The sequence below is a fragment of the Neoarius graeffei genome, chromosome 16 (genome assembly GCF_027579695.1).
Source record: "Neoarius graeffei isolate fNeoGra1 chromosome 16, fNeoGra1.pri, whole genome shotgun sequence".
NCBI classification, from domain to species: domain Eukaryota; kingdom Metazoa; phylum Chordata; class Actinopteri; order Siluriformes; family Ariidae; genus Neoarius; species Neoarius graeffei.
In genome coordinates this window covers 63,910,989-63,938,073 of record NC_083584.1, presented here as the reverse complement: position 1 = coordinate 63,938,073, position 27,085 = coordinate 63,910,989, and the positions used below count along the sequence as shown (strand labels likewise).

The following is a 27,085-nucleotide window of genomic DNA, read 5'->3' as shown; positions in this document are numbered from 1 at the left end:
ACGAGTGAGTTTTCTGACATCAGCACTTGTGAGCGATGATGATGATGATGAAATGCCAACATTACAGGAAGCTTGTCATATTTTTAAGTCTGTATCCCGTTGAGGGTGAATGAGTTTGTTTTGCTAATCCTGAGTCGAGACTCGCTGTAGTCTGTACTAATGTGAATCTAATTGTCTTTAAGTGCATTTGTAGTCTGATGTGTATAAGAAGGATGATGATTATCGTAAAGAACATTATGGAAATGTTGTTGCTGCTCATCTCATCTGAATTTAGTTCTCTACTGAGAAAAGAACAAATCCTGTTTGTTCTCGAAGCTCTGTCGGTATCTCCGTGCCATCAGACCCTCAAAAACTTGCCGTGCTGGAAAAGTAGCTTCAGTATCTGTCTGCACGAAGCGAAGTTTCCTGTCACCGTCCAAAAACACGCATAGCGACGAATCACAGCGTCCTCCTTAATGTAGGGCTGCTCGATTTATGGGGAAAAAATAATAATCGCGATTATTTCAGTCAATATTGAAATCACGATTATTCAAACGATTTTTTGAAACAATGCATTTATTCAGTATTTCTCTTTAAAACAAAAAAAACCTCTTTGTTATTGATCATTTACGTTCACCTTTCTTTCAAACTGAAAATAAATATAGTCTAGAAAAACTTAAGTTTGCGATGTATAAAACAAAATGATATTCTTTTGACATAAGACAGAGAAAAACAAATGTACATGGCTGCATGTCTTTGGCTAAATAATATCCGATGGATGCCGTGAGTGCGTTGTGCCTCTCCGAACTCGTGGCATACGGAGTGGCATTGTAGAGAGTGGCCGAAATGGGTTAGGGATGTTAACTGATGACCGTTTGACCGGTGGTTGACCGAATCAACGTCAACCGGTTAATTTTTTTTTGGTTGTCGGTTAAAAAAAAAAATCAATCGTTTTGAAGCTGCTGATTTTGGAGCGGAGGACTTGGAATTCTGTGTTGTAAACGCTTGGGGCGTGCCATGCGGTGTAAGGACGACAGCTGACGAACCAGAAACACCCATTCAGTCATGTCCCGCCCTCCCGCCCCAGTTAAAGACAGCTGACAAATCAGAAACACCCATTCAGTCATGTCCCGCCCCAGTTGAACACAGCTGCCACTCGGCGAAAGAAAAAAATGTAGATACAGGCTTTTTAGCTTACAAATTACTATTGTTTATTATTATTATTAGAAGGCACATGGAGTTCAGTCCTGCCTTGGCCAGTGCATTCTGAAAGTATGTTTCGGTCTGTAGCCAACAATGCATGTTATTGCAGATCATCTCTCTCCACACAAACTAAAGGCGCAGATGCCGACTTTTTCACGGCTGAATCGTGCAGATCCGATTGCTTTCCTTTGAGCATACAGAATTTACTCTGATGAAATTATTCAGACACTCCAACGCCCCCCCCCCCCCCCCCCCAAAAAAAAAAATCGGATCTGCACGATTCAGCCGTGAGAAAGGCGGCATCCGCTAAAAGGTGCGCCGTTTGCATCCCTGTTTAAACTCGTAGGTTAACCGACTTTAACCGGCTAATGAGGCTCGGTGGTTGGTCAAGATTTTTTTTAGTTTTCGCCATCCCTAAAATGGATGGCTGCATTGTCTTGCTGGTTGTGGCGGCAACGGCTTTATCTTTTTGTTTGTTTTTTGTTTCGTCGTGAATAACTTTATGGCTCAGTTTCAGGTGGTTGAAGAGGTTTGTAGTGTTGCTAAGAGGCGCAGATACTACCTTATTGCAAATCTTACACACGATGCGCTTCTGTTCCATGTCGGATTCTTCGAATCCAAAGTGATCCCATATTACAGACGTTTTTCGTCCCTTTTTGTCGACCAACCGATTCTGCCCTCCTTCTGTCATCTTGCGAGCCTACCTCGTGCCAAACAATTCACAATCTCTTCTCCTTTCAGCTGCGTGAGTGGAGAGCCATAGAGACACACGCGCTGCTTCCGCCGCGTGAGTGTTGTCGGCAAGTCTGCACATGGGCCCGCGGGAAGGAAATGCATTGCGTGTGCATGTCCCCGACAAATGGCAAAATAATAGTTTCAACTCGATTATATGAATTTTGAGATCGTTTGACACAAAAATCGAAATCGTGATCAAAATTCGATTAATTGCACAGCCCTACTGTAATGACCTTGTTTGGTTTTCAGAAGGATGTGTGCGTTACTAAAACGGTAGGTACAAATTAAAATCCTTCCAGGAAAGCCAGGCGATTGAGTAGAATTTCGTTCAAAGTGTAAGGCTGTGTCCGAAATCACTCGCTCGTTCACTACTCACTATCTAGATCAGGGGTTTTCAAAGTGTGGGAGAGTCAGCCCCCCCTCACAATTTTTGTTGTTGCTATACTTAATGTTCCATTTTTGTATTTAAAAAAAAAAAAAGGTTGTTGTACACATTTTTTTTTCTTTTACACATTTTAAACATCTGTGCTTTTTAAAACATCTTTTTTTTTTTACACATTTTAAACATCTGTGCTTTTTTTCTTTTTAAAACATCTTGTTTTACACATTTTAAACATCTCATAGCATCGTCAGCTAGCACCAGTGTTGTGCCAGTTCACACCTTTTCTGAACTAGTTCAAGTTCAGTTCATACATGCTCAAAGTGAACAGTTCACGTTCAAAGTTCACAATTTTAATTCTGAACTAGTTCAAAGTTCAGTTCATTTTACTTTTTGGTGAGATATGAAAATAAAAACATTTTTCAGACCACGAGCTAGAAAATCACTATACGTTCTCTGAAACTGTTCACTGTAGACATTTGCTCATGACACTGCAATTGTGGGTTTCTTACCAGGTGATGAAACATGCAACAGTACAGACAAGGTAGACCAGTCAGGGCTCGAAATTAACTTTTTTTCTTTGTGTCCCCCAGTGGTCCCGAATTCTGTGTTGTATTGTCCCGAATGGAAGCAATAGTGTCCCCATTTTTTTCCTCTCTGAAATAACCAGTGGTTAATATTATCATATGAAGTTACTATTATATTTGTAACTATGCGATTTTGAACCCTTTATATCATTTTTACAATAAGTCACAAGACACAAGCGACACATGTCCTATACATCATCTACTTCAAAATTAGTTATTGCATTTTCAGTTTATTAAACTTTGGCGATCTCACTGTATGAATAGATACCCGTTTATTTAAAGGGGCCAACTAGCTCATTCAGAAAATGTTTCAACTCCCTACATCTGCAGTACACTTTAGTTGAAAATAAGACCCCTTTTATGTTCATTTCATCTACTTATACCTTGAATATCTGTTGGCACTTATAAGGCCAACTTATAATTTTCACCATGACCGTTATCCATAGCCCTGTGATGACCTGGTGACTTGTCCAGGGTGTACCCCGCCTTTCGCCCGTAGTCAGCTGGGATAGGCTCCAGCTTGCCTGCGACCCTGTAGAACAGGATAAAGCGGCTACAGATAATGAGATGAGACCGTTATCCATTTTTATGAACTTTCCGTTATCCATTTTATGAACTTTCGCTGCTGAAACGTGGGTGCAAATGTTAGCAACATCAGCATAGTGGCAGGTCCGAGCCTAGTTGTGCTGCTGACTGACTAAACTTTCTGAACGAGAAAGACACCAAGAAAACTCACTTATTCTGTTGAACGGTATCTTCCGTCAATATCATCCGCATCATTCCTGTTGTATTTTATAACGTGTCTAACAGTGTTCATTCAGTTCATTCAGTTGCTAGTGTTGCCTGCAGACCAGGCGATGACACTTTGGATCCTGAAGGTCCCGGAGACGTTATGTCTGGGCTTTCAGTTTCTTCCCCGCGGTCGGTCCGCTTCAACCACTTCAGCATTTTTGTTCTGGCAAGAGTCGGCGCAGCGTGTGCGCTAGCAATTCCATTCCAAGTCCATATAACGCGGACTCCGGCTGAAGATTCTAGAACAGAATGCGCTGCTCTGTAGCCTACGGATGCAGGTGCATCGAAAGTGTAGCTACTGTGTATTTTTCGCTGTTAACGTTTTAAAATTAAAATTGACAAATTAGGTGAATGTCTACGTATGTGTTACGGCTTTGTAAATAATATTAATGTAGAACTTTTTTTCTAGATCTATTTTTTCCATTGTTTCGGGATTGTCCCAGATATGATAATTTTGTGTCCCGATGACATTTTTTATGGTCCCCGGGACGTCGGGACACCGTTAGTTTCGAGCGCTGAGACCAGTTCTATACTTGGTGCAATGAAACATACCAGCATTTAATTAAAGAAGTAAATAATATATAGTTTAATATATACATGTATATTAATTATTTGATATATATTGTGTGTGTGTGTGTGTGTATGAAATGAGCAAAACTCTTGAATGAAGGCACTGTCTTGGTGTGACAGTGTGTAAAATTGTCTTAAATGTTCATAATCAGTGTCTGTGCTCTCTGTGCCATCACTTCCACTAGCCGTTTTTTTTAAATTGCAGCGCTTTCTCTCACTCTCGTCATTGGTCTCTCACACACTCCTTCTCTCGCTCCAGCCCATTCTCCTCTTCGCTCTCATCGTTGCCTGCTACGCCTACCCCGCCCTGCTGCAATTCATCATGGGTAACGTAGTGCGGAAGCCAGTATGTTATTCAACTATTCTCGGCCGGACACTACGTTCCCCGCAATGCATTGCGCACACAATGTCAAAGCCATTTCTGTCTGGTGTGATACATGATTTGAGCGGCACCGGCTGCGAGAATACAGGAGGGGGAGACTTTTTCTCCCGTTGCGTTTCAAAAGAGAAAACAAATGCCACTCGAGTTATCAAGGGAAAACAAATTCCAACGTTCATTTACAGTGATGTCTGCCGTTCATGACACATAATGTGAACAAATTCACGTTCAAGTTCTTTATTAAAACGTGTTGCGTTCAGTTCAAAGTTCATGAAAAAATGAGCGTGTTCAGTGAACGCGTTCTTTTGAACTCGTTCACGCACATCACTGGCTAGCACCTCTTGGCAGACAACACACTGTGGCAGTGGAGCATCTTCAGATCCAGTCCATGAAAATCCAAACTTTAAATAATCGTGGTCATACTTCCTTCTTTTTTCAGTCCCCCCAGGATTCCGCGGGCCTTTTTTGTGATTGTTGCGGGCTAAAATGTCTGATGTTGCGGGGGGTTTTCCAAAAAAATTAAGATGAAAGTTGGGGTGTTTTTTAGGTTTTTGTTGCGGGAGGAAGTGAAAGTTGCGAGAAATTGTTGCAATTTTCTCTTTTTGTGATTAAAATTGAGTGATGTGTTAAATATTAAGTTATTACTGAAAAACTATTGATTAAAAAAACAAAGACACTGAGAAATGGTCCTATAAACAACTTTACCAATATAAAAGATTACCAGGACTACAAAAATGCAGAAAAATAGGCTTTACTTCTCCAAATGCACCTGTTGGTTCAAAAGTTAAAGTGCAGAGAACCTCACAGCACAACATGAAGTTACCTTAAAATATAATATAAATGCCTCAGCTTTCATGTAAGAAAAAAAAAACTATTAATACTAGTACTGTGTGCAGGCAGTCTCTCCTGAAGACTAAATTAAACAATAATTATAAACTAATAAAATAAATGGCTCAGGCTTCATAGAAGGAAAAAAAACAATTTGAACAGAATCTCACAGTATGATGCTGAAGCTGCCTAAACAATGGAAAATAAAATACCATTTTGGCAAAAATGTTGGCATCCATTAATTTCTTGTATTAAGTAAAAAAAAAAATAATGTAAAGTGCACACAGTCCTTCACTGTAAACATAACACACTTTCAGTAACAGAATTTAAGCCTACATAAACACTGACTCGCACATGCTGTGTTGCCAGATACTGCTGATGTTTTCCAGCCCAAAATATGTTCAAAATCCGCCAAAATGCACTTAAAACCGCCCAATCTGGCAACACTGCGCGCATGCTGCTTCTCTTGAACGTATACACGGAAGTAAGGCGGAAGGTAGTTTGTCGACGTCACCTCAAGACGACGCCAACGATTGGTCAAATTTGCGGGAAGGTTGCGGTGATTGGATATAATTGCAACACCACCCTGAATTCGCGGGGATTGGTTGAATCGCAACATCGCGAAATCCTGGAGGGTCTGGTTTTTTGCTTGGCCCAGACTCTGTCTCCTCACTCACTGTAGCTTTAGGTACTAAAAATCGATCCATTTTGTCTCTGGCAAAGGCTAGCTGAAGTTCGCTAAATGTCCGCAATAGTAACTTATTCTGGCTTATGTTTCCTCACGTTGCGCCCCCCCCTGAAGAACTGAGGCGCACCCCACACTTTGAAAAGCCCTGATCTAGAGGGCTATCAGTGACGTGCAGCCACGTGATCAGAACGTGCTACGTCATGAGCGTCCAGCATGATGGTGGATTTACAAAGCAAGTCGGATGGCAGTCGCTGAAAGCGTGTCTGTAAACAACGCTGAATTTTCTCACCGTTACCACGATTTGAACGATCGAGCGAGGATTCGATACAAAGAGAAGAGAGAGATGTGCAGGTTTTGACCCGTGTTATTTAAATAAGTCAGACTTTTCTGAAGATAAGACGCGTCTACTGACAGAGTACGAATACAGGTCATTTCGTCCAAAGCCTTTTTCATACGCCCGATCAGTTATTTTATATTTCAGGTATTGGTTTGTTCGAAAAAGGAGGAATTCTCAGTGGAATTTGACCGAAGCAAAACACATTTTTGTAAGTCTTCTGGCGAGGAGCAGTGCGCTCGTAGGGGCTTCATTTGCGAATCCCAGGCTGAGACGTGATCCTACAGACCCAAGACCGTGCTCTTTCCAAGAGGGAGGCTTAAAGGGAGGTGCCTGTAAAATTTGGCTTCACTCTGAGCTCCGTTGGCCGAGTTATTAATTTTTAAAGCCGGCTGGATCATGTTAAATCTTCAGGCGCGGAGCAGCGCTCTCATGGGGCTTTCATTCGCGAACACCAGAATACCTGAAATATAAAATAATCGATAGTGCATATGAAAAAGGCTTTGGACGAAATGTCTTAACTATTAGCCAAAGTGTCCTGATCCCCTCGTCTCCTTTCTGTACAAAGCCTCAGAGTTTCCTCGCCCTCTTTCCGAATCACGGACGCAATTCTAAAAAATAGGAACGTGCCACGGTCACGAGTACTGTTGTGACCACAACCAGATACAGCATGAAGATATGGCAGAGCTAAAAGAACGCTTAAAGCAGTGGGAAAACAGTCGCACATGCGTGACTGTTTTGTACGGAATGCCGCTTGACCCCGTATTTGTATCTCCACCAACATGGCCGACATCCGGGTTTCTATTTTGCTTTGACGTCACTTGCAAGTCAAGAATACAGCGAGCTCATTGGTAAAATGAAGAAAACTCTTTCAGATGCTACTCCGCCGCGCCGTTATCGACGCCGTTACCGTCGCACAATTAAAACGGTGGGTTTTCAAAATAATAAACACGTGCGTGTATTTTTGTGATAACTCCATATTATACTGAGCGTATTTCCTACATTAATCAATACAAAGTACTTCTTGTCTGCTGCATCTTTCAGTTCTTTTAAATCAAGGCTGAATACTTTCTTTTTCACCGCTGCGTTTTATTAAATCACATTTGAGGCTTTTGATTACTCTGAACTCTAACTTTTATTCTTGTATTTCATGTCTTATTCTAGTTTAGTGACCATGAGTTGTACACTGTTTCACGGCGCATTGTGGGATACCATGAGTCCACTATAAGGCCATTTATTAAAAAATGTTCTGTTTCCGGTCCACCGGCCGGGTGAGTGCCGTTTGTGTGGTTGAAATTTTTTTTTTTTTTTTAACGCCGGTTTTTCAACATTTTTTTCGGGTTCGTAACTCTAAAATCGAACTTGACATTTCCGCATTCCCAGGGCTTTCCACTAAGGCCCCTACTAGCCAGCCATGACAGATAAGTAGCCAGCCGGGGGGGGAGTAAACACAAACTCCTGTGCACGCAGTTCCCAGGATTAAATGCATTTTCCACAGACCATTTATTTATTCACTTTACTCAAATACAAAGTAAAATGGCAGTAAATCTTCTTTCTTTTCTTGCATATTGCATCATGAGGCGTTCCTGGCTTGTAAGTCTCTTATTTTCGGTGCATGACACATTCACGCAGCTGAGCATGCTATGAATTAACAACGACAACGGTCTGCAGTGGGGCGACACAATTACACACTCAGCGAACATTTCTCCATTTGTGTATGAAAATACACTCCAACCACTCAGTTTGGCTTCATTTACAACCAACGGTGTCTTTTGATGCCAGCACGGAATTGAACGAGAGAAGACTGGTTTACCGGAGACAAAATATGCGTCATCTCTGCTTCTGTTCCCTCCGACACACTACTGCCTCCGCCGAGTGCGCGCGCACTCTGAACTGAATCAGCTCTGCGCATGCGCCGTGCGGCACAAAAAAATGGCAGCCACCATGAAGGAAGGAGATCCGGAGTTTTCAAACATTTGCTTAAGTGTGAAATCGCAAAATGGTATTTTCGTGAACAACAAAATAGTAAAGATTCGGAAAAACAGATCATTCAGTGATCATTTTAATAGTGTAATTTCATCTGAACTCTGCCTAATGCTCGATTTAGAACTACAGAAAGTCCGTGTGTCGGACATTTTAAGTACCTTTGTAAAAGTTTTGCAAATGTTGCAGTCAGCATTTAAAATGCTAACTTAAAGTTTTTGTACAAGTTTCAGTTGATTAAACTGTCATTTTATTAAATGTGTCTGCTTTTGTAATAAAAAAGTACTGAAAGAAAAAGCAAACAGCATTGCGATTTCTTATCCATCCATATATATAAAAAAAAATCCCTCCCTCCCGACTGAAAATTTTTTTGCTCACCCGGTGGACAGGAAACGGATTTTTTTTTTAAGGATGGCCCAATTCTTGCTATACAGTCGGACAGCACTACAAAATGGCAAACTCGCTATATAGTGAGTGATGTGTGACGCAGGCATGTAATCATGTCGCTGTGAAGTGACGCCTCGGCGAGTGAGGATGTTTATTTCTGCCTTCTTCCTTTCACCATTTCCTTGACGCAAGCCTGGGGAAACAAGGAAGGAAGAATTCTCTAAAGAATTGAGAAGAGCCCAAAAATTCGTTATTCACACCCCTGAACAAGAGGATGTTCTCATCTGCTTACACAAGACCAAGGGAAAGAAGCGAGTCTTTGAAATACCAGAAAAGGGATGACTGTGTCGCTGTAGACCTTCTCCTCTGCTGATAATAGTGATGATGTTGAAGTTGAATCATGCTTGCGTATTTGTGTTTAAACTGTTTCTGGTGTTTGTGTGTTCTGCTTCTCCATAGCTTCTTGCTGCCTGTGGAGTTAAAAACATCTCGCGGAAAGCGTGGTGGAGAATCATTCCAGGATTCCAGCTCTCGTTTTCCCGGTGACTGCCGACCTCACGCTGACCTCACACTGCCCCTTCCCTGCGCCGCTGGCCCTTCAACAGGGCCAGAACCATGTGAAGCTTTTTCTTATGCAGCTCCTGAGTGGACTGTAAGACTATTGCAGTAACACCTCCAACCTCTGGGGGCATCTTGAACGTCGTCCTGTTCCCGAACCCACACGAGAGCTCACGGCCCCGTTCCCGAAACCCTCGCCTCAAGAGGACGCCATTAGGGTTCGCCATGATGTTCCGGGACCAGGTGGGGATCTTGACGGACTGGTTTAAGGGCTGGAATGAATGTGAGCAGACGGTGGCGCTGTTGTCGCTGCTCAAGAGGGTGTCGAGGACCCAAGCACGATTCCTCCACATATGCCTGGAGCACTGGCTGGCTGACTGCACCGAGATACATTTACTGGAGGCTGAGGCCAACAACGCAGGTATGCTGAACCGTTTCAGAATACTGAGTTCAGTCCAATTTGGGACAGTGAGTCCCCAAAGATCTTTTTTTTTGGGGGGGGACTTAGTGAGATGGTCAAAAAGTTGGCCATAAATCACGAGTTTGAATCCTGATGATGCCACAGACATCATAACTCAGTCTGAAAGAGCAAAATTGGCCATGCGTTCTGGGTGGGAGGGGCATCATCTCTCTGTTTGGTCTCTCTCTCTCTCTCTCTCTCTCTCTCTCTCTCTCTCTCTCTGTGTCTGCCTGTCTGGTCTGTCTCTCTCTGTCTGGTCTCTCGGTCTGGTCTCTCTCTGGTCGGTCGGTCTGTCTGTCTGTCTGTCTGATCTCTGTCTGTCTGGTCTCTCTCTCTGTCTGTCTGGTCTCTCTGTCTGTCTGTCTGGTCTCTCTGTCTGTCTGTCTGGTCTCTCTGTCTGTCTGTCTGGTCTCTCTGTCTGTCTGTCTGGTCTCTCTCTCTGTCTGTCTGGTCTCTCTGTCTGTCTGGTCTCTCTGTCTGTCTGGTCTCTCTCCCTCTCTGTCTGTCTGGTCTCTCTGTCTGGTCTGTCTGTCTGTCTGGTCTCTCTCTGTCTGTCTGTCTGTCTGGTCTCTCTCTGTCTGTCTGGTCTGTCTGTCTGGTCTCTGTCTGGTCTGTCTGTCTGGTCTCTGTCTGGTCTGTCTGTCTGGTCTCTGTCTGGTCTCTCTCTCCCTCTGTCTGGTCTGTCTGTCTGTCTCTCTCTCTCTCTCTCTCTCTCTCTCTCTCTCTCTCTCTCTCTCTGTGTCGGTCTGGTCTCTCTCTGTCTGTCTGGTCTCTCTGTCTGTCTGTCTGTCTCTCTGTCTGGTCTCTCTGTCTGTCTGTCTGTCTGTCTGTCTGTCTGGTCTCTCTCCATCTGTCTGTCTGTCTGGTCTCTCTCTCTCTCCCCCTCTGTCTGTCTGTCTGGTCTCTCCCTCTGTCTGTCTGGTCTCTCCCTCTGTCTGTCTGGTCTCTCCCTCTGTCTGTCTGGTGTCTCTCCCTCTGTCTGTCTGTCTGGTGTCTCTCCCTCTGTCTGTCTGTCTGGTCTCTCTCCCTCTGTCTGTCTGTCTGGTCTCTCTCCCTCTGTCTGGTCTGGTCTCTCTCTCTGTCTGTCTGGTCTGGTCTCTCTCTCCGTCTGTCTGGTCTGGTCTCTCTCCCTCTGTCTGGTCTGGTCTCTCTCTCTGTCTGTCTGGTCTGGTCTCTCTCTCTGTCTGTCTGGTCTGGTCTCTCTCTCCGTCTGTCTGTCTGGTCTCTCTCTCCCCCTCTGTCTGTCTGTCTGTCTGTCTGGTCTCTCTCTCTCTGTCTGTCTGGTCGGTCTGTCTGTCTGGTCTGTCTGTCTGGTCTCTCCCTCTGTCTGTCTGGTCTCTCCCTCTGTCTGTCTGGTGTCTCTCCCTCTGTCTGTCTGTCTGGTGTCTCTCCCTCTGTCTGTCTGTCTGGTCTCTCTCCCTCTGTCTGTCTGGTCTCTCTCCCTCTGTCTGTCTGGTCGGTCTGTCTGTCTGGTCTGTCTGTCTGGTCTCTCTCTCTCTCTCCATCTGTCTGGTCTGTCTGTCTGTCTGGTCTCTCTCCCTCTGTCTGGTCTGGTCTCTCTCTCTCTGGTCTGGTCTCTCTCTCTGTCTGTCTGGTCTGGTCTCTCTCCCTCTGTCTGGTCTGGTCTCTCTCTCTGTCTGTCTGGTCTGGTCTCTCTCTCCGTCTGTCTGTCTGGTCTCTCTCTCCCCCTCTGTCTGTCTGTCTGTCTGGTCTCTCTCTCTCTGTCTGTCTGGTCGGTCTGTCTGGTTGGTCTGTCTGTCTGGTCTTTCTCTGTCTGTCTGGTCTCTCTCTGTCTGTCTGGTCTCTCTCTCTGTCTGTCTGTCTGTCTGTCTGTCTGGTTGGTCTGGTCTCTCTCTCTCTCTGTCTGTCTGGTCTCTCTCTCTCTCTGTCTGTCTGGTCTCTCTCTGTCTGTCTGTCTGGTCTCTCTGTCTGTCTGTCTGGTCTCTCTCTCCATCTGTCTGGTCTGTCTGGTCTCCCCCTCTGTCTGTCTGTCTGTCTGTCTGGTCTCCCCCTCTGTCTGTCTGTCTGGTCTCCCCCTCTGTCTGTCTGTCTGGTCTCCCCCTCTGTCTGTCTGTCTGGTCTCCCCCTCTGTCTGTCTGTCTGTCTGGTCTCCCCCTCTGTCTGTCTGTCTGTCTGGTCTCCCCCTCTGTCTGTCTGTCTGTCTGGTCTCCCCCTCTGTCTGTCTGTCTGTCTGGTCTCCCCCTCTGTCTGTCTGTCTGTCTGTCTGGTCTCCCCCTCTGTCTGTCTGTCTGTCTGTCTGGTCTCCCCCTCTGTCTGTCTGTCTGTCTGTCTGGTCTCCCCCTCTGTCTGTCTGTCTGTCTGTCTGGTCTCCCCCTCTGTCTGTCTGTCTGTCTGTCTGGTCTCCCCCTCTGTCTGTCTGTCTGTCTGGTCTCCCCCTCTGTCTGTCTGTCTGTCTGGTCTCCCCCTCTGTCTGTCTGTCTGTCTGGTCTCCCCCTCTGTCTGTCTGTCTGTCTGGTCTCCCCCTCTGTCTGTCTGTCTGTCTGGTCTCCCCCTCTGTCTGTCTGTCTGTCTGGTCTCCCCCTCTGTCTGTCTGTCTGTCTGGTCTCCCCCTCTGTCTGTCTGTCTGTCTGGTCTCCCCCTCTGTCTGTCTGTCTGTCTGGTCTCCCCCTCTGTCTGTCTGTCTGTCTGGTCTCCCCCTCTGTCTGTCTGTCTGTCTGGTCTCCCCCTCTGTCTGTCTGTCTGTCTGGTCTCCCCCTCTGTCTGTCTGTCTGTCTGGTCTCCCCCTCTGTCTGTCTGTCTGTCTGGTCTCCCCCTCTGTCTGTCTGTCTGTCTGGTCTCCCCCTCTGTCTGTCTGTCTGTCTGGTCTCCCCCTCTGTCTGTCTGTCTGTCTGGTCTCCCCCTCTGTCTGTCTGTCTGTCTGGTCTCCCCCTCTGTCTGTCTGTCTGTCTGGTCTCCCCCTCTGTCTGTCTGTCTGTCTGTCTGGTCTCCCCCTCTGTCTGTCTGTCTGTCTGTCTGGTCTCCCCCTCTGTCTGTCTGTCTGTCTGGTCTCCCCCTCTGTCTGTCTGTCTGTCTGGTCTCCCCCTCTGTCTGTCTGTCTGGTCTCTCTCCCTCTGTCTGGTCTCTCTCCCTCTGTCTGTCTGTCTGGTCTCTCTCCCTCTGTCTCTCTGGTCTCTCTCTCTCTCTGGTCTCTCTCTCTCTGTCTGGTCTCTCTCTCTCTGTCTGGTCTCTCTCTCTCCATCTGTCTGGTCTGTCTGTCTGTCTGTCTGGTCTCTCTCTCTCTCTCCTGTCTGTCTGTCTGGTCTCTCTCTCCGTCTGTCTGTCTGTCTGGTCTCTCTCTCTCCCCTCTGTCTGTCTGTCTGTCTGGTTTCTCCCTCTGTCTGTCTGGTTTCTCCCTCTGTCTGTCTGTCTGGTCTCTCTCCCTCTGTCTGTCTGTCTGTCTGGTCTCTCTCTCTCCCCCTCTGTCTGTCTGGTCTCTCTGTCTGTCTGGTCTGTCTGTCTGGTCTCTCTGTCTGTCTGGTCTCTCTCTCTCTGTCTGGTCTCTCTCTCCGTCTGTCTGGTCTGTCTGTCTGTCTGGTCTCTCTCTCCCTCTGTCTGTCTGGTCTGTCTGTCTGTCTGGTCTCTCTCTCTGTCTGTCTGGTCTCTCTCTCTGTCTGTCTGGTCTCTCTCTGTCTGTCTGGTCTCTCTCTCTCTCTCTCTCTCTCTCTCTCTCTCTCTCTCTCTGTCTGTCTGGTCTCTCTGTCTGTCTGGTCTCTCTCTCTCTCTCTCTCTCTTCACCTATCAGTCAAAACAACACTTGCCAGTTATGGTAACTGTGAGCTTGTGCATGTGAAAGAGGGCCTGATGGTGCTTTCCTCCGTGTGTTACGTTGCACTGTGATGCAGCCTCAGGCAGTTTGAAAAGATGTGGTGTTATCTTGTGATCGGGGACCGTGAGCTAGTGGGTGGGCAAGAAAATTGGGACCCCCACCCCTAAAAAAAAAAGTTTTCTGAAAATTCCTGGCAGTTCTTGACTTGTCTGTTCCATCTGCCCCAGTGAGATGTATGGAACATCATCTCAGTAACTGCTCATAAATAATTTTCAGGAACAGACTTTACCTATAACACCTATTAAACCTTTCATAACCTTTTTATTCCCCAGCAATTGTGAGCCAGTGGCAGCAGGAGCCCAAAGAGAAGGCCGTGTCCCTGCTGCTGTCCCACCTCCCCCTGCTGCAGCCACGTAACAGCGAGGCCAAATGTGAGTACATGAAGCTGCTCCAGCAGGTGCTGAGCCACACCATCGAGAGCAGCCTGTTTGTGGAGGAGAGCCGGCAGCTGCTCTCCTACGCCCTCATCCACCCAGCCACCACGCTCGACGATCGCACCAATCTCGCTCTGTGGCTCAACCACCTGGAAGAGCACCTGTCGGCTCGACCACCACCTGGACCCTACCACCACCACCACGCCCGACAGGGCTCGGACGAATGGGCAGGTCCGACTGAGTCCCTAGAGGTGGCACATGCCTGGCATGATAAACCGCCGTCCACATGTAGCTCGCCTGCCGGCCAGAACGGGCACATGGCCTTTCCCAGTGCGGGTGGAGTGCCTTCCCCGAGCAACAGTACAGGTCAGTGGTGTGGGTGGAAATGTTTTAGAATAATGACGTGTATACTGTAATTTTCAGAGCTTCATGAACAGATGTTTTAATTTCATGTTCAGTGTGGTCATGAGTTTTTGTTTCTATCCCTTAGGCCTTTCTGGTCAGATACAGCCGAGCTCGGTCACGCGCACCATGTCTCTTGTTCCGACAAACCAGCCGGGCTGCAGCTCTGATTGGCTGGGCCAGGAAGAAGTGGGTGGGCGCCAGGGTGCAGCAGGGGCGGAGCACGCACCCCTGTCTCCGCAGGGCAGTGTAGCGTCATCAGGCAGCGAGCAAACGGAGGATCAAACCAACACACGGAACACGTTCCAGGAGGACGGCAGCGGCATGAAGGGTGAAGCTTCTGCACTATAAATGAAATCTTTCCTGCTGTAGTTTATTTGGCATGAAATCTAACTTTCGCAAGTCGGTGTGTGTCCTAGACGTGCCAACGTGGCTCAAGAGTCTCCGTCTGCACAAGTACGCATCCCTTTTCTCCCAGATGAGTTATGAGGAGATGATGGTCCTAACCGAACAGCATTTGGAGTCACAGGTGAGCGTTTTATTTGACGTCTACTGGAGGCATTGAGAAGACATGACCTGTCCTTTTTTTTTTTTTTTAATTAACTGAGTGTGGTCTCGAGCGTGACCAGATCGATCTTGGTGCACGTTTCAGGAGGAGTTCTGTTTTAAATATTTTTCTGTTTGCTCCGTTTTAATTTTTTATTCTCCAGAACGTGACCAAAGGCGCTCGACACAAGATAGCGTTGAGTATCCAGAAACTGAGAGAGCGACAGAGCGTCCTCAAGTCTCTGGAAAAGGTGATCCTTGGGGAAAGCGTCGTTCGGGTGTTTCTTTGTATGCGATTCGGCAGTCTGTAACATCTCCAGTCTTCCACAGGATATCCTCGAAGGCGGGAACGTCCGGAACGCCCTGCAGGAACTTCAGCAGATCATCATCACACCTATCAAAGCCTACACCCTGCCCACTGCTGCCCAGAGAGAGGTGGAGCCTGGAGCCACACCCACCGACAAGGCAACCAACCCTGTGGAAGAGAAAGACGCGGCTGTAGAGGGCTTTCAGAGCCACAATCCTCCACCCTGTGACGGGGAGTCTTCGTCCACGCCCATCTCAGAAGGAGACATTCCTGGGCAGTTTACGCGGGTGATGGGGAAAGGTGACACCTTGGCGTAGTTTGTAAAAATACGCTACAGTGATGGGCAAGCACAGCAGCGCTGAGTGTGTGTGTGTGTGTGTGTGTGTGTGTTTCAGTGTGCACGCAGCTGCTGGTGTCGCGGCCAGATGAGGAGAACATCAGCTGCTACCTTCAGCTCATCGAGAAGTGTTCAACGCATGAGGTGAGTCTCTGCAGCAAACATTAACCAGAAATTCAGAAAGTGTTTTAGATGTTCGGGCTTAAATTGCGTAACTAGAACTTTTTCTCGTATAATTTGACATTTCCTGCTCAGAAGTTATATTTTGGTTAAAAACGATTGCTTTTGTTAATGTACTGAAGTAGAGATGGTGGTTTAAAATTATCTGAGCATTGTTGGTATGTTTTCTTTGTTTAAAACTGAAGAATGAGGTGGGCTTTTTTTTTTTTTTAAATTTAATAAATTTTGGAGTTAACCACACTTTTTAATAAATAAATAAAAAGTACTAAATTTTGAGAGTTTAGTCTCATGCCTTAGGAGCACATGATAAGAAATTGCTAGCAGGGTTTTCATTAGTATGGAAAACAGATGAAATGTGAAAAGTAACAGATTAGGCCGGGGGTCATGGATAGGGCTGGGAATTGATCCAGATTTCCTGGATCGATTCAATTCCGATTCATAAGGTCACGATCCGATCCGATATCGATCTACTTGGATATTGCTGGGTTGTCACTTTAAAGTAAAAACTGTCCCTATAGACCCCTTTCACATGACGTCACCGCACCGCGAGATTTTGTTAGGCGCCATATTGGAAGACCAAGTACATGCACTCACAATATAAAACAAAGTACGAGCGAGAGTAAAGTGACACGATGGATGATAATTTGGGTTATGTGAGTACATTACCAGTTGCAGAAAGGGCACGGTATGTGGAGAAACTGGCTGTGATTGATGGGTTTGACCCATATGATAAGACTCAGAAAAAATTATGTGAATCCAAGCACACAGTTTAACGCAAAAGTTCGTTTATATCCCGACCTTGTCAGCTGTCAGATTTATGTTAATGGACCCGGTAAGCTGGTAAATAATATATATATATATATATATATATATATATATATATATATATATATATATATATAATTTTTTTTTTTTTCTTTACCAAATTCTACCAGAAAACGAGAGCGCCCGAAAGGGAAAGCCGAGCCGCCTCACGGCTGTAATGCAAATTGCTTTCCTCCTCGGTATACAAGTGCGCTTCCATGGCAGGGAAAAAGAAACTACATTCTGCCGCCTATGTAGTCCCCTATTTAAACAAATAGGAGTCATTCAGGATTCAGCCATGTTTTTGCTCCGTGCTTTTACTTGACCAAAGTTATACAGTATTATGAGCTTTAAATTGCATAAATAAAACCATTTGGTGAAACTTTGAAGAAGAGATTATACTGGTTTAAAGTTTTTACCTAACGTTTTCATGTCGACTCCAATTAATACACTAGTAGAATCGATGACTAGTTTAGGAGGCCAAAACTTTTTTTTTCAATTTTTGACTGTACCAGCCTGAAAAAACTTGCGACAGTCAAATGGAAAAAAAGCAAGCTGGTCATGTTGTACTGGACTAATCTATGACTGATGAGTATAGTAAGTGATACTAGTACTGATACAATAAAACAGACGACTGTAATCCGGTAGGCAGCACGATTTATATTATTTCTCCATGTCAGATACATAAGGAGGACCGGACACCAATTCTGCCATCTGTTTGCTACCCAGACATTGTAAACTATTTGTTGTTTACACCCAGTGCCTACACTGCTGATGACTTGAAAGCCTACAAAGGCCTACAGGCTTACAATTATGTTGTTAGTGGCTTGGTTCGTGATATTACAGCTGTTATTAAGAATAACCTACACATAGTTATGGCCAAGATAATCTTGTTGATATTTATCTTTTAATAATATATCTTTTCAGTTGAAAAATTAATACTTTTTGCTACTATTAAGGTATCCATAATTTAGGTTAATTTATCCAAATTATACATATGTATTTATGATATATGCCTACACAACAACTATATGTTTTATTTATATAATAGGAGGGAGAGCAAGCCCCAAACCATCCTAAATTATTATTAAATTGTAGAAGTCTGGGAGGCTTGCTCCTCATACAGTTATCAACTTGAGGCCAATTTAGCATGTTTTAAATCTGAATTTCTTGCATTTGCTTACCTCAAAGTGTCCGCAGATCATGCACAGACTTATCCATTATATCCACAGTTTTTTGCCAAGTCTCACACAGGTTTCTTTCAAGTCTACTGTTGGGCCAATAAATCATAAATAAAACAGCTCAGATTTAAATAAAACAGCTACTTAGATATTGCTGGATTGTCACTTTTTAAAGTAAAAACTGTCCCTATTGACAGGAACTGGGAATCGATCCAGATTTCCTGGATCGATTCAGTTCCGATTCATAAGGTCACGATCCGATTCGATCTGCGATTCGATCCGATATCGATCTACTCAGATATTGCTGGATTGTCACTTTAAAGTAAAAACTGGGAATCGATCCAGATTTCCTGGATCGATTCAATTCCGATTCATAAGGTCACGATCCGATCGCGGATCGTGACCTTATGAATCGGAGTTGAATCGATCCAGGAACTCTGGATCGATTCCCAGCCCCATATGTGTGTTGTGCATGTAATTTTAACACCAAATGCCTTCTCCAGTGCAGTTTGATTCGCTGCAGGTTTAGCTGAAGCTGTGTCGGCGTGGTGCCTGGATAAGTGGTTGCGGAGATTGGTTGTATTGCCACTATATTTTACCTCTATGTGGCACAGTTTGCACACTGCTTTTGTTCTGTCGACTTCGTCTCTGTCCTCGTAACGTTTGAATCCAAAGTAATGCCATACATCAGCTTTCAGGCCAGGCGGTGATTTTAGCTGTGCAGCTTCAGCCATCTCACGTTCTTAAGTTTCGGTTTCGTTTGCCGGCACCCGCTTTTTATAGCGGTCCTTGCGCGGTCGAGAAAATAGTGCCTATAGCCACCTGGAAGAGATCGATCCACGCATTTTTGAATCGATCTCGTATTTTTTGAACGTGACTCGATATCGGATCGTGGATCGATCTTTTGAACCCAGCCCTAGTCATGTGGGTCCAGGGCAACGCCCCCCAGCCAAAAACGAATTTCGCAATTGCTAACAGCCAGTCGTTAGCTCTCCATGGTCCATCTGAAATAGATTTTTCTATAAATATATAATATAAAAAACAAATTACACATCATTGGATCGGAAATGCGAAATAATTTTACAAAAAATTAACACATTCTTACTGTACATATCTTTATTGTCCGCGTGAGACTCATTCGACATTTCAGTTGAGACCGATGCGCCCGTTGTGCATCCCTGAATTAATTATATTTTTTTCTGTGTGAAAATAAATGAACTTCCATGCATAAGCAAAATACCCAATTACAAAAAATGCATACTTTTTTAAACAATACACATAATTAATGTTAATTAGATGAAACCACTCCAATTCATGCGCGAGCTGGTGTGCGTGCCTGAGACTGGCACTACAAAGCCACCCCGGCCTCCGTAGTTCGGCTCCTTTGACCCAGGAACCCGGAAGCCCTGCCGTAAACAACGACAGGGAAGCAGCGGGAAAATGCAGCTCTCGCCTACACAATCACAGATGTGTAAAATAAAAGACCTGAACTTAACTAATGTGTGTGTGCTGTTATATGATTACTGTAACGGTGTATGGTCAGAAAAGACAATAGATAAGCGTCACCGTTGCACAATAGCGCTACAGACAACCTGCATGTGCGCCGCAAGGTTATTTAGCTGCTGGCGAGCTGCAGCTTGTAGCTTCCAGCATTACTGTGTGTCAGTATAGTGTAATGTGGTGCGCTGTAGCGTAACGCAGGGATCGACCTCAATCTGCACAGCTCTGGGTCACAATCTGTACGCAGCCGGCCGGATGGTTTTCTACTGCAATCACGTGGCCACTCCAGGTAGCCCCGTATGCATTCGTTTAATGGTCTTCTGCATGTTAAATAATTACAAAATTATAATAAAGTGAGTACTTTACTACTTATTTGGTGAATACTGATGAAGTTACTTTTTTTTTTTGGCTAAGTGAAGGGTGGCGGGCCAGAATTATAACGTGGTGGTGCGCCATTTTAAAAGCGCCTGTGGAGAACACTGCTGGGCATTTTCCGCGAGACTTGCCAGTTTTGTTTTTTTCCCCCTCTGCAAAGCCAGATTTGAACAGCGTTCGCTTTTGGTTTTTCACGGTCGCCATCATGCTATACCATATAGGATAGTGTCGCCATCTTACCATGTGGGAACCCCGTCATATGCTATAATTTAATACGCACTTATATCGTCCAATCAGTTCCCACCTTTTATCTAGTCACATGTACACAGCCTCAGCAACCAAACGGCGCAAGTAACGGCGTTCCTTATCAAATACACTACCGTTCAAAAGTTTGGGGTCACTTTGAAATGTCCTTATTTTTGAAAGAAAAGCACTGTTCTTTTCAATGAAGATCACTTTAAACTAATCAGAAATCCACTCTATACATTGCTAATGTGGTAAATGACTATTCTAGCTGCAAATGTCTGGTTTTTGGTGCAATATCTCCATAGGTGTATAGAGGCCCATTTCCAGCAACTCTCACTCCAGTGTTCTAATGGTACAATGTGTTTGCTCATTGCCTCAGAAGGCTAATGGATGATTAGAAAACCCTTGTACAATCATGTTAGCACAGCTGAAAACAGTTGAGCTCTTTAGAGAAGCTATAAAACTGACCTTCCTTTGAGCAGATTGAGTTTCTGGAGCATCACATTTGTGGGGTCGATTAAATGCTCAAAATGGCCAGAAAAATGTCTTGACTAGATTTTCTATTCATTTTACAACTTATGGTGGGAAATAAAAGTGTGACTTTTCATGGAAAACACTAAATTGTCTGGGTGACCCCAAACTTTTGAACGGGTGTGTAAGTCTGACGAGAAAGTTCGAACAATTACGGGAAAATTGCATTTGGCCGAAAAACAACCGATTCAGACGTCATTTACAACCGATGATTTTGATTGGCAATCGGTTACTAATGAAAACCCTGTGCTAGTCACTTCGTAAAGATTGAATGGTGTGGTTTGTCATCAACGTGTCAAGAATTTTTACAATATATGAATATATTTAGTAATATTGGCTGGCTTTGAGTGGTATGTCAGGTATATTCCATTCAGCCAGCATGATGCTGAACGAGTAGCTGAATGGAATAGATCTGATGACCACAAAAAAAACAGCCATTTTTTAAAAAATAATAATTTATGCATTCTCGAAGGCCGACGTGAGCTTACCCGTGACTCAGTGCTGTTAGTGCAGCAGTGCAGTTAGCTTCCAGCTGGTGTGTTCGCAAAGGACAATGCTAGAGCCATCCATCCATCCATCGCTACACACAACGGCGCGACCTGGCAGCCAAAATTTTCTCAAAATCTCTCAATTTTCCACTTTTAACGACGCAAACCTGGTGGCCGTGTTTGTTTCCAAATTGTCGCTCACTAACGCGGGTTTTACGTCTCTGAAGTGCAACCTTGGGTTGTCTTGACAATGTACAATATCGCATGCTTGTTCTCCATTGGGGAGAGCGGCGTAATACACGGAGGATAAGCCATATGATGATATTGCATGCTTTCAATAAACCCACTAGAAGGGAATAGAACACGTGTTTTTATTCTATGGAAAAAGTGGCCCGTACGTATAATAATGTTACGTTTTCTACTGTAACCACTTGAAAATGTCCCTGTATTGCGTTCAGGAGGAGGAACTCCACGTACGTGGCAGTGAGCTTTAGACATGCCTTTGTAAATCTGTGTGTGTGTGGTCTTTAGGCGTTCACAGAGACGCAGAAGAAGCGCCTGGCGTCTTGGAAGCAGCAGGTGTTGAAGCTGCTCCGCCTTTTCCCACGGAAAGCCATGCTGGACATGCCCGTGTACCGACAGAAAGGGTGTGTCTCATTCCCTTACTCCCTTTCTTCTTATCTTGGTGCACATGTTCTGTCTAAGTGCGTTAACATGTTGGCAGAGGTTCTCGTCCAGAACCGATTCAGGAGAATCAGTGGTGGTGGTTCCTCGGGTTTTGGGTTTCTGCTTCACTTCTGTGTCTGGGATAAAAGCAGCTAAGTGAACAATGAAAAGCATGCAGAGAACCTGAAAGGAGACTGTGTGTGTGTGTGTGTGTGTAGGTGGGCGTATGGTTCGAACTCTTTGCCCACAGCAGGCTCTGTGGGTGGAAGTGCGTCTCGCCGAGGACAGAGACAGTTCCCCCTGCCCCCTCGTGGAGCTCCGCTTCCCAACCGCATGGGCATCGTTACACACTCTCCACGACACACACTCGCCAACCAGCCGGCCCTCAGCGCACAGGGCAGACAGGTCAGTGTGTGTTTCCGTCTGTCAGGGAAGATGCTGTATCCATGACGATGTATCGATGGTGTGTGTGTGTTTTATAGAACCTGTGGTTTGGGAATCCTGGAGGGAGTAACAGCATGCCAAGTCAGAGCCGTAGCTCCGTACAGAGAACACACTCGCTCCCTGTACACACATCTCCACAAACCATGCTCCTGTTTCAGCAACGAGGTACACGCACACGCAGACACGCTCCTTCCCTGTAGGTTTCTCCTTACAGCTTGTTGTTAAATGTGCATGTGTGCGCACACCTATTTTTCTTTCCCAGAATGCCCAGTTCCAGGGACTGACCTGGAGATCAACCCCACACTGGAGTCACTGTGCCTCAGTATGACTGAACACGCCTTAGGAGGTACGGCCAATCACTGCCCAGCTTTATGCACTACTGTCCAATCAGCATGCAGCTTGGCTCAGAATTCACCAGTCAGACTTCGTGAGCTTGTTTTAACCTGATGGTGATCAGAGCCGTGTAGTGTGTAAAGAGGTTTATTTCAGTTGCCGGCTGTGTTCCCTGTGTAGGGATTAGTGAGGAGGCAGCCATTGTGAACACAGTGCTAGGTTTCTGAAATGGAGCTGCTTCTGTGCAAGTCTGTCATTTGATGGAAAAAATTCTGTTCTGAGACACATTTGGCACTCATGGCAATATATTAACTGTCTCTCTTTGTCCCCCCCCTCTCTGTCCCCCCCCCCTCTCTCTGTGTGTCTCTCTGTCTCTTTCTGTCCTTGTGTGTCTCTCTCTCTCTCGTGTGTGTCTCTCTCTCTCTCTCTCATATGTGTGTCTGTCTCTCTGTGTGTGGGTGTGTCTGTGTCCTGTGTCTCTCTCTCTCTGTGTCTCTCTCTCTCTCTCTCTCCTGTGTCTCTCTCTCTCTCTCTCTCTCTCTCTCTCTCCTGTCTGTGTCTCTCTCTCCTGTGTGTCTCTCTCTCCTGTGTCTCTCTCTCTCCTGTGTCTCTCTCTCTCCTGTCTCTCTCTCTCTCCTGTGTCTCTCTCTCTCCTGTGTCTCTCTCTCTCCTGTGTCTCTCTCTCTCTCTCTCTCTCTCTCTCTCTCTCGTGTCTCTCTCTGTCCTTCTGTCTTGTGTGTGTGTGTGTGTGTGTGTGTGTGTCTCTCTCTCTGTCCTTCTGTCTCAATCTGTGTGTGGGTGTCTGTCTCTCTCTGTGGGTGTGTCTGTGTGTCCTCTCTCTGTCCTTCTGTCTCTGTGTGTGGTTGTCCTCTCTCTTTCTCTCTCTCTCTTTGTCTGTCTGTCTTTCTGTCTCTCTGTTTTTTTTCTCTCTCTGCAGATGGAGTGGACAGAACGTCAACAATATGAAAATAAAAGCAACGGGGGGGGAAAGGAAATTTTGCGATCTCACCCTTCACGCATGTGCGGCCTGGAACACGCAATCCACGCTAAAAAAAAAACAACCACCAAACAATTCACTACAAAAGAAATGGCGATAAAACAAACCGTGTACATGTGCTCTTGATATTTTTCTACTTTATTATACTAAGTTTATTATAAATGGAATACAGATTACTATTATTACGAGAGGAGGTGGTGTGTGCACGGCCCGCTCAGCGTCCTCCGTTCATCCTAGAGGAAGGGAAGAGAAGAGACCCGCCACTGTCCGAGTCTCGGGCGCGCTCCTCCAACCTGGATGAACTTTGTGCGTAAATCAGGTGCGAGGGCGCGGTGGAGTGAGCTCGGCTCTGCGGGTTTGAGAACAGAGCGAATGATTTGGTGCTGATTTTAAGGGCTCTTGGCCTGTTCTGTTGTCGTTCATCCAGAAGTTGTAAACACATCTGCGCGGTTCTTGAACCAAGTGCATGTTTAAGCTGCATTCACAAGGACAGCACCAAAAATTACACCGCGCTGTTCGTTGAAAAAAAAAAAAAAGTGCACATATGGCTCGTGCACATCAGCCATTAGGAGGAGGCTTCGTTCATGAGGGAGATGAAGGAAGTCCAAGCAGTCCTTGTGAATGCGGCCTTTATTTTCACAAGAAACGCACATCGACATTTCCTTCCTTTTAACCAGTCACTGCCTGGTGATGTCGTCGTCATCGTGCGCCTCTGACTCCTGCTGAGGAACTGGTTTGAGTTCCAGGCTTTACATCTGAGCGTTCATCGTTCGCTGCTTTCAGTGTTTAACCACACGAAACAAACGGATTCTACAGAACAGCTATGAATACAAAGTACTAACCGAATACTAAACCTGGTTGCTTGGATGAGTTTCATGTAAATATGGTCAATGTTTCAGTATTTATTAATATTCTGCTTTATTTATGACGTGAGAACAACAGCAGCCTGCTGACTGATGGAGGATTTCCCTGGCAGGAGTCACTGGCGCACACTGATGACATCAGAAACTGGTTCAAAGAAGTGGGAATGGAAGTTGTGTTACTTACACACACACACACACACACACACACTGTGTACTGACACGCTGCATGAAAAGCTTCTGGGCACTTTGTGGATTCCGTTGGCAGAATTTTTTTTTTAAATTAAGAGCAACACAAACTCTGCATCTTTTTTTTTTTTTTTTTTTGTACCAGTAATTACTGTTGTGTGATGACGAATCTCTTGGGGAGGGAGAACAATTTCAGCAACGCGGTTTCGTTCCCGAAGCACGACGAGTCACAAACTTTTGACATTCCGTATCTGGACGTCTGAAAGTTCCAGGAAGCGAGTGTGCACGTGATGGTCAGCGTGTAGAACATTTATGAGAACTCTCGAGTACAATAAGTGAACAGAAGGCTAGCTCAGTGACGTAGCTCAGCACACAGGCTTATGGGCAGGGCTTACGGGTGTCAACTTGAGCTCCGCCCTTCTTTGCCCGTCTCTGCGCGAACTCGCACTGCCATCAGGGGAACCGTTTTAATCCGACAAATCCACGTGCTCTGAAAATGTCGTCAGCTTGTTTACTACAGAGTGCACCGTTTATCTAGGGGTTTACAGTCCTGACTTAATGCGCAGTGGAGGATTTTCACTCGAGGTATCTGTCTTAATCTGAATTACACACTTCAAATAAAAGGAAGGAACGAGGAGTCGTGGAGCTTTTTTAAAACGATTGCAGACACAGTTCAGTTTTGGACTAACCCGTCCCCTTTATACAAGACACCGTGTTTTTTTTTTTTATATATATATATATATATATATATATATATATATATATATATATATATATATATTTTTTTCTTTTGGAAGGGAAAAAAAATTAACTGATCACTACAGATGCTACGCTGATGTTACTCGTTAAATCTTAAGGTATAAAAACTTTCAAAGGCTTTTTTTTTCCTCCCCCCCTTGCATTGATGTGTTTACAAAGCAGAGAGACACTTAACTGATCTTTATGAAGCAGCCGATTGTAAGGGTTGTGTTTTTTTTTTTTATTAAATATTAAAGGCGGAGCTGGACTCATGTTCCTTCCCCCCCACCCCCCTTCTCAAGGGACATGCCAATTGTACACCCTTTCACTCATCTCTCTCTCTCTCTCTCTCTCTCTCTCTCTCTCTCTCACTCTATATATATACATACCGGTATATAAAAATATCCCCTCCCCCCATCTCCCTCCTTCTCTCCCTTACATTCGAGAGATTTTATGACTCACAACACAAAGGTGCTTATATATAAAAATATATATATAAAATAAATTGTTTGTTTTGGGTCTCCTATAATAACCTCCAATGGTACAGCTTGCTAGCGTGATGAAATGTAAAAGTCTTAAAGGCCATTTAAAAAAAAAAAAAGAAAGAAAGAAAGCTCCGAGACTAGTGTGTACAGGTCTCCGGTTTGCTCTTTATTTCCTGCAGAGCCTGATCTGTTTTTTTTTTTTTTCTAGTAAAACTTCATGAAATCTATGTTTCTGAAATCTGTGTTTCACCTTTTATTTCTTGTTAATAACTTTGCAGCACCGTCCATCATTGTGATTTGGAAGTGTGTGTGTGTGTGTGTGTGTGTGTGTGTGTTCACAACCCACTCGAGCAGGAGAGTATAAAACGGAGCCGCTCATTCAACAGGAGCACAATGTTGTTGGAGTGGAGTGCACAGTCAGATCAGCTGGAAGGTAGTTAGCTAGATGATCTCTCACGTCACACGTGCACACTAGGGTTATAACTTTTTGAACTTTTTTTTCCAAAATCAAAGTCCTGCCTCATGATTGGATGAACTTTTTGGTATAATTGAAAAAACCAAACTCAATTTTCAACACTCTTTTAAAAAAGTCCCCCCGAAACAAAAAAGTATTAAATACACATTACAGCCAATGATATGAAATGCGAAACCGTGCTAAGTTATCACAAGGGCCGTTACAAGTCAATTTGACTGAAAATGGATCAATGATATGTTGTACTGCCGTCATAATATACTGGAGTTTCAGTTTCTATTCTTGCTTTCACTTTATAAGCTGTGTAAATTTGGGGAAATCTGTCTCGTTTAGTAGTGATGTATTGTAGCCTACAGCTTTCCCAGAATCCTGGCGTTTCAGTTTCACTGTATAAGCCATGTAGAGTTGGGCAAATCTGTTTTGTTCAACTAGTGATATGTTGTAGGCCTAAAGCCATCCCAGAATTCTGGAGATTGTTTCTGTTCTCACTTTCATACATGCACTACCATGTCGAATTGGTGAAGTTTGTGTTGTTCAAGGTGTTCCATAGTGAATGGTTGGCTCAGAATGTCACACAGAAAGAGTTACATGTCTGTGAAGATTCTCAATCATCCAGGTCATAGTAAACTGTGGGTGGTAGAAATGGGCAACTGGACTTGCTTGAAGATTCTTGAAAACGTCTTGGACGAGAGGTGAAACGTTTTCAAGAATCTTCAAGCAAGTCCAGTTGCCCATTTCTACCACCCACAGAAAGAGTTACAGCGAAGTTGAGAGGAACAAGATGATTTGGAAAAAGAATGTGATTGACTTCAAGAAATCCACGATGGTGAGAGGGCCTATCCCATTAGTGCAAACCCCATTAATGGACAGAACAAGAATGCCACTAAAGAGAGACATAATTGGCCGCTTTAAACACATGGCACCAGACATCAAAGGCCGGAA

At 44.8% G+C, this 27,085-nt stretch overlaps 1 protein-coding gene across 2 annotated transcripts in view; it reads left to right on the top strand.

The window, feature by feature from the left end:
* Positions 1 to 25,220, top strand: part of LOC132900965 (protein Smaug homolog 2) — a 34,914-nt gene extending 9,694 nt beyond the window's left edge. For both annotated transcript variants that reach the window (XM_060943371.1, XM_060943370.1), the window contains 12 exons: positions 9,304 to 9,823; positions 13,961 to 14,428; positions 14,553 to 14,795; positions 14,884 to 14,993; positions 15,175 to 15,261; positions 15,341 to 15,617; positions 15,713 to 15,798; positions 21,491 to 21,606; positions 21,844 to 22,030; positions 22,108 to 22,234; positions 22,332 to 22,415; positions 23,340 to 25,220. In XM_060943371.1, the coding sequence (XP_060799354.1) occupies positions 9,628 to 9,823; positions 13,961 to 14,428; positions 14,553 to 14,795; positions 14,884 to 14,993; positions 15,175 to 15,261; positions 15,341 to 15,617; positions 15,713 to 15,798; positions 21,491 to 21,606; positions 21,844 to 22,030; positions 22,108 to 22,234; positions 22,332 to 22,415; positions 23,340 to 23,368 (2,010 nt within the window). In that variant the 5' untranslated portion in view covers positions 9,304 to 9,627 and the 3' untranslated portion in view covers positions 23,369 to 25,220. The remainder of the gene's footprint in view (positions 1 to 9,303; positions 9,824 to 13,960; positions 14,429 to 14,552; positions 14,796 to 14,883; positions 14,994 to 15,174; positions 15,262 to 15,340; positions 15,618 to 15,712; positions 15,799 to 21,490; positions 21,607 to 21,843; positions 22,031 to 22,107; positions 22,235 to 22,331; positions 22,416 to 23,339) is intronic.
* The last annotated feature ends 1,865 nt before the right edge of the window (positions 25,221 to 27,085 follow it).